The following is a 6,246-nucleotide window of genomic DNA, read 5'->3' as shown; positions in this document are numbered from 1 at the left end:
CGCGCCGATCAATATGACGTTATCCGCCGCTGTCGTGGCCGACCAAGACGTTTTTAATTTTTATTGGGACGGTAGCCGGGATGGGGGTTGTGGGGGGGGGAAGAAATTAGATTGTATATATTATATATATAATATATATATATAATATATAATATATATTGCTGAACACAATGTTGTTTTTAGCTCAGCCGCCAAAGCGTTAAATGTTTGCCAAACAATGCCATCGTTTGTCTGTCCAATTGGTTTCAGCCTCTTGGCTGTCTGGGCGGGGTTAAATAGGTTTTATTATCTTAAGATCCGTTTTGAGCAGCCGGCACAGCTGAAACTTGTTTACCCGTAAACTGCAATGGTGTTTTTTTTTATTTTTTCCAGCGAGGGAGGGCCGTGCCAAAACTAATTAGGGTTTGAGGCTTCCTTGTTCCTTTAATGTTTGCCGTCGATCGGCCGTCCGCTCGGCCGTCCGCTCGGCCGTCCGCTCGGCCGTCCGCTCGGCCGTCCTGATCAATCCGGCGTATCAATATTGTAGCGTATCTTGATGCCAATGGCCTGCAGCTCCTGCAACAGCATTTTGGTGGTGTAGGGCACAGCCATCATCTCCACGGTGGCCGATTCACACCGTTCGCAGTGGTCCGAGGTGGCAGCCGCCGCGTAGCCGCACAGCGTGCAGACGGGAAGCGCGTACGGGTCGCTCAGGTCGTGCATGGACTCGCGTAGTGCGGCCGCCGCCCCGTGACTGATCTTACACCACTGCTCCATCTCGCCTATCTTGATACCCCCGTCCCGACTCCTGCCCGCCACCGGCTGGCGGGTCAGCGGATCCAGCGGACCCCCGGCCCTGGAGTGGATCTTGCCAGAGACCATGTGTCGCAGGCGCTGGTACGGACACGGCCCCATAAAAATCTTGGCCGGAAACCGACGGCCCGTCAGACCGCAATACATGACGCTATCCCAGCAGACTAGGCCTCCTCCGCCACCTCCTCCGCCACCTCCTCCTCCGCCACCTCCTCCGCTGCCTCCTCCACTGCCGCCCACTTCCTCAGCCAATCCCGCCCGCCGGCCCGCCGCCTCGATCTCGGCCGCCACGGCCGGGTGCCCGAAAGCCGTGGCGTCGTAGAGCCGGCCTTCTGCGCAGGCCGCCCGATCAAAACACATCTGCAGCAGATAGTTTATCGTCATGCGCGAGGGAAAGGCGTGCGGGTTGATGATCAGGTCGGGCGTTGTGCCGTCGGCGCAGAACGGCATGTCCTCCGGCCGAAATATGGCGCCGCACGTGCCCTTCTGGGCGGTGAAGGAGGCAAATTTGTCGCCAATCTCTGGAAACCGAGCGCTCCGCAGCCGGACCTTGACCGTGACGGCGCCGTCGACGTCTCGGTCGCTGACGACTCGGTCCAAGTACCCCTCCTCGCCCGGTCGGACGACCATCGAGACGTCGCGCGTTTGCAGCGGCCCGCCGGGTGACTGCTTGTGCCATATCTTGCCCGCCAGCACAACGCCAGCGGGCAGCCACGGCGCATCGCAGCAACCTGCTCGGAGCCGGTATTTGGCCGAGGCCTTTGCCGCCGCCCTAGCCTTAGCCACACACACTACGCCCGTGGCCTCGTCCAACAGGCCGTAGTCCCGGTCCGCCCGGCGGACGTCGTAGGGTGGCACGCCAATGGTCTCGTAGTCATACCGGGACCGCCGACGGGCCGTCTCGCAGTAGGTGCGATAGGTCACGCAGCCGAAAAGGCCCCTTTCCAGAGCGGCGGCGTTCAGCACAATGCTATCCTCCTGGTTGAACCCGCGAGCCGTCATCACGGCCACCACCGCCACAGCCCCGTGCGACAGCTCCTGAAAGCCGGTTTCACGCGAGAGCCTGGAGGCCGTGAGGGCCCGCTGAGGGTAGTCCAGCACATGCAGCGTGGCGTCCCAACGATCGCGGATGTTGAGGCCCAGCACGCCTATTGCCTGCTTGCCCATGTTGGACTGGTAGGCCACGCGGGGCGATTGCGAGTGGTTGTAGAACGGCACGGCGGCGGCGGCCACGTCGGTCAGCAGCCGATCGGGCGGCGGGTCGGCGTAGTCCACGCCAGCCGTCAGGCAGCCCAGCTCCTCAGCGCACAGCCGTACGAGACGGCCGGCCGGGCCTCGTCTGCCTCGCAGATCGATCACCGGTCGCGTGAATCGGCCCTCAGCACCCAGCAGGTGCAGCTCGTCGGCGGCCCGGTCCCAGACCAACCCTGCGCCAGATGGCAACCGGCTGCCAAGCCAAGCCTCCAGTCCGGCCGGATCGGCGGTGATACCTCTCAGCGCCCCGTCGACCGTTACCAGCGTGACGGCCGCTACGGCCGCCGAAGCCCCCGTTGCGGGCCCCGTTGCGGGCCTCGGAGCCTCCGGAGCCTCCGGAGCCCCCAAAGCCCCCGAAGCCCCCGAAGCCCCTGAAGCCCCTGAAGCCCCCAAAGCCCCCGAAGCCCCTGAAGCCCCTGAAGCCCCTGAAGCCCCAAAAGCGCCCAAAGCCCCCGAAGCGCCCAAAGCCCCCAAAGCCTCCGAAGCCCCCGAAGCCCCCGAAGCCCCTGAAGCCCCTGAAGCCCCCAAAGCGCCCAAAGCCCCTGAAGCGCCCAAAGCCCCCGAAGCCCCCGAAGCCCCCGAAGCCCCTGAAGCCCCCGAAGCCCCTGAAGCCCCTGAAGCCCCCAAAGCCCCCGAAGCCCCTGAAGCCCCCGAAGCCCCCGAAGCCCCCGAAGCCCCCGAAGCGCCCGAAGTGCCCGAAGCCCCCAAAGCCCCCGAAGCGCCTGAAGCGCCCGGAGCAGAGAAGAGAAAAGTTTCAGACCTGTCGGCGCTCGGCGAGGCCGTCCCAGCCAAGGGCACCTGGCCAGCCAGCTGCAGCAGCAGATCCAGCTCGCTGCGGGGGACGCCCATTGAAAAGCCGCAGCCCAGCGCCATGTTGAGCACTATCCCCACGCGCTCGCCTTCCGGCGTTTCGTACGGACACAGGAAGCCGTAGTGAGAGCCGTGCAGCTGCCTGACGCGAAAGTTTTTCCCCTTGTAGCCAACGGCGTGCGTCAGCCGCCGCAGGTGGCTGAGGCGGGCGCTGTAGTTGTGGTTGGTCAGGACCTGCGACACGCCGGTGCGCACGTAGGCGGGAGGCCCGGTCCGCTTGACAGACCAGTTGCCTGTGGCGAAACACAGCGCCAGTCCGTTGGTGATGATCGAACCGGTCGACCAGCGGGCGACGGTGTGATGCGACTCAAGCGCGTTTCGCACCAGTTTGACATACTGCTTGAAAAGCCCCCGAAACAGGAAGAGGATGAGCCGGCCGGTACAGTCGACCCGCTTGTTGACCAGGCTGTCCCGGTCGCAGGGGACCTGCGTCCCACCGGCCGCCGCCGCCAGCCTTCTGATCATCCACGCCAGATGGGCAGCCGTCTCGGTCGCGGCGGCGGGTCTCTCGCAGTGCGGGAACCCATCTTTGTGCATCTCGATGGTTGATCGTCGGGCAGCGGCGGCGGCGGCTTCCCCCGTCTCCTCATTGGCAGCGGCAGCCTCCTCGGCCGCCTCAGCCCACTGCCGTAGCAGCATGTCGCACATGGCCGCATGGACCGCCGTCGGGCAGCGGTGGACGGGCTCCGCTGCCCCTTTGTCGTCGCTGAGGGGCGCGCACAGCCCACAGTCAGCTGCCACCGTGCGGAACGGCACGCCAAGCTGCCGCAGCACCGAGCCCGCCGTCACACGACGTTTGACGCACGGCAACGAGAACTCAAGCGTGCGCCGGCCGTCGGTGTGCGCGCGGGTCATTACCGACTGACCTGTGACGGCCGAGACGCTACGGAACTCGCAGACCCAGCCGTCCTGATCTCGCGTCACCACAGGTCGGTCGTACGCCGGCCTGATGTGCGGAATCAGTACTCTCTCCTTGCCCTTGATTATAAAGTAGCCGCCGGGGTCGTAAGGGCACTCGCCGGGCACGGGCTCAGGGCCCGAGTCGGTTGTCAGCCGGCAGACGGCCGACCGCACCGCCGCAGGTATCCGACACAGCTCGACAGATGTGCAGCTGGATTTCCCGTCGGGGCCGCGGATGACAGCCTGACACGACACAACGGCGGCGTAGGTCAGGTCGGCACGCCGCGCCTCAGCCGGAAACAGCGCCCGACCGTCAGCCGTCACGGGCGGCGCAAACGTCAGCTTGCCAAAGACGACTGTGGTGCCGCCCGCCGTCACGGGCGGTTCAGCCGCCAGGATGGCCGGGATGCCTCGGAAAAGCGCATCCTCATACGATCGGATGTGATGCGCGACCAGCGCTCGGCTCGAGAGGGGGCCGTAGAACAACTCCTCGTCAATCGACGGCCGCCGGTCGGTCATTGGGCGCCTGAACGGAGAAGGGAAACCAAAACTAATATCAATGAATAGGAAATACGTTTACGTTTGCTCACCAAGCTCTCACGCGCTCGTCATAGCTCTCACTATCCTTCTCTCTCCTTCTCTCTCCTTCTCTCTCCTTCTCTCTCCTTCTCTCTCCTTCTCTCTCCTTCTCTCTCCTTCTCTCTCCTTCTCTCTCTCTCCTTCTCTCTCTCTATATATGTGCCAATTGGATATGTCTTAAAACAGAAATCCGTTTGGGATCAACGCTATCGGTCAAATCGCAACAGCGTCTGTTTCGCTTTCTCCCCCCCAATGCTCTGTTGTCGCCGAGATCAACACCCGCACGTGCCGCTAAAGATTTGGCCGTCGATTCCAACTTGGACTAATCGTACCGGTGGTCTTTAAGCGGAATATCCTTGCACCTAATCAGATCCAAATGTCTATCAAAATAGTCTGCAGATTTTAAATCTGAACCTCCGTCGGACCGTTCCGCAGTGCTCCAATTGGAACCTATGGCAGGGCTTTGGGCAAATCCTTTTGGCCGACCCTAGCGTACTGGCCAACAGAATTTCTATCAAGACCTTTCTTGGTGGATTTTACCGCATAGGCTTCCCCCCCGTCGGACTGTTCCACATCTCTCCGATCGGAATATCCGGTAGGACTTTGGGGCGAACCCTTTCGGTCAACTCACACCTATGGTTGCTGATAAAAATTCTAGCGGAATCTTGTTGACAAGTCTTAAAGCGTAACTTCTGGCGGACCATCCGGCAGAACTTTGAGCGGGATCTTTAGCGGACTATCCAGCAGAACTCCGATTAGACCTTCTAACATAATAGTCTGCAACGTTTCGGTCGAATCTTTCAAGAGAGTTTCAAGCGACCCATCCAACTTGCTTGTTTATTACCTAACAGAATTTTTTTATCAGAATTTTTGTCCTACATATCTCAGAGCGGAACCTCTAGCGGAATGTTTTTTTTTGGCAGCGTTTGGCACAGACCGTCTAATAGATCTTAAACAGACATCCGAGTTAGATCAACGTGATTGGTCAAGCCGCAACAGCGCCTGTTCTCCGTTTGGTTGTCAATAAGAGTGACACCTGCGCGCATCGGTAAAGCTTTGAGAGCACAGCTTCCAATTCAAGACAACCCAATCAGCCGGTTGGGGGGGGAAAAACAATTAAAAGATATTACGTGAACGTGGGGCATGTGACGTTTGGCGGGAGAGATGTGGGAGTGGAGTAACGCGACATAGACTAGCATAGTCAGTCACAATTGTTATGTTCCGTGCCCGTTCACACCAGTTTCATCGGTCTTGTCATCTATACTGGTAGGCTCACCTGTTTTGGCCGCGGCGGCAGCAGCAGCTTTGGTTGTGGCTGTCGTGAACTAATCATCATAGTCTTTGAGATTGTCATCATCATCATCATCATCATCATCTGCGGCACCGGCAACCTCGTCCGGTCGAGGACCGGTCCTGCCGGGCGGTCCCATAGCACCCCTCTGACCCGTTGCACCTTTACGTCCAGCAAGTCCTCGATCACCCGCCAAGCCTGGCTCCCCTTCCGGACCTTGAAACCCGGCGATGCCCTGCGGACCCGGCAAACCTGGCTCGCCGTCGGCGCCGTCAACTCCATTGGGTCCGCGCAGTCCGCTGTCACCCTGTTCGCCCGGCAAGCCGTCATAACCCTTTGGACCGGCGACAAGCGTCACCTTGTTCACGTCATAATTACCTTCGTGAGGGTTTCCTTGCTCTCCGCGAGGACCGGTGGGTCCGGCAGGACCCATTTCACCGGGGGGGCCGGCTTTGCCCCGCAAACCTTCCGGGCCGCGCGGCCCACGCATTCCCTGCGCGCCTTTGGGACCCACCAAACCGTCAGGGCCTGGCAATCCCTGTCGACCTGTCACACCTATT

At 60.9% G+C, this 6,246-nt stretch overlaps 1 protein-coding gene across 1 annotated transcript; it reads right to left on the bottom strand.

Annotated features, from left to right (window-relative positions):
* Positions 1 to 501: 501 nt before the first annotated feature.
* On the bottom strand, positions 502 to 4,335 carry LOC144897993 (DNA-directed RNA polymerase II subunit RPB2-like). Its single transcript, XM_078788933.1, has 4 exons — positions 2,807 to 4,335; positions 2,308 to 2,768; positions 1,043 to 2,219; positions 502 to 946 (listed from the first exon to the last, which is right to left on the bottom strand). The coding sequence occupies exons 1-4, from the start codon at positions 4,333 to 4,335 to the stop codon at positions 502 to 504; spliced, it is 3,612 nt and encodes a 1,203-aa protein (XP_078645059.1).
* Positions 4,336 to 6,246: the final 1,911 nt, after the last annotated feature.

This window comes from Doryrhamphus excisus, unplaced genomic scaffold (assembly GCF_037039965.1).
Source record: "Doryrhamphus excisus strain RoL-2023G ecotype Guam unplaced genomic scaffold, RoL_Dexc_Guam_v1.1 HiC_scaffold_27, whole genome shotgun sequence".
NCBI lineage: Eukaryota > Metazoa > Chordata > Actinopteri > Syngnathiformes > Syngnathidae > Doryrhamphus > Doryrhamphus excisus.
The sequence above is the reverse complement of the archived record's forward strand: the minus strand, read 5'-3'. Positions and strand labels throughout refer to the sequence as shown.

What these genes read in the sequence shown, in the direction of transcription:
- LOC144897993 (XM_078788933.1), bottom strand. Translation starts at nt 4,335, where the DNA reads ATGACCGACCGGCGGCCGTCGATTGACGAGGAGTTGTTCTACGGCCCC. An exon ending in GCCTCGCCGAGCGCCGACAG is followed by an intron (nt 2,769 to 2,806) that starts GTCTGAAACTTT and finishes CGGGCGCTTCAG; the next exon opens with GCGCTTCGGGGGCTTTGGGG. An exon ending in GCGGGCCGGCGGGCGGGATT is followed by an intron (nt 947 to 1,042) that starts GGCTGAGGAAGT and finishes AGTCTGCTGGGA; the next exon opens with TAGCGTCATGTATTGCGGTC.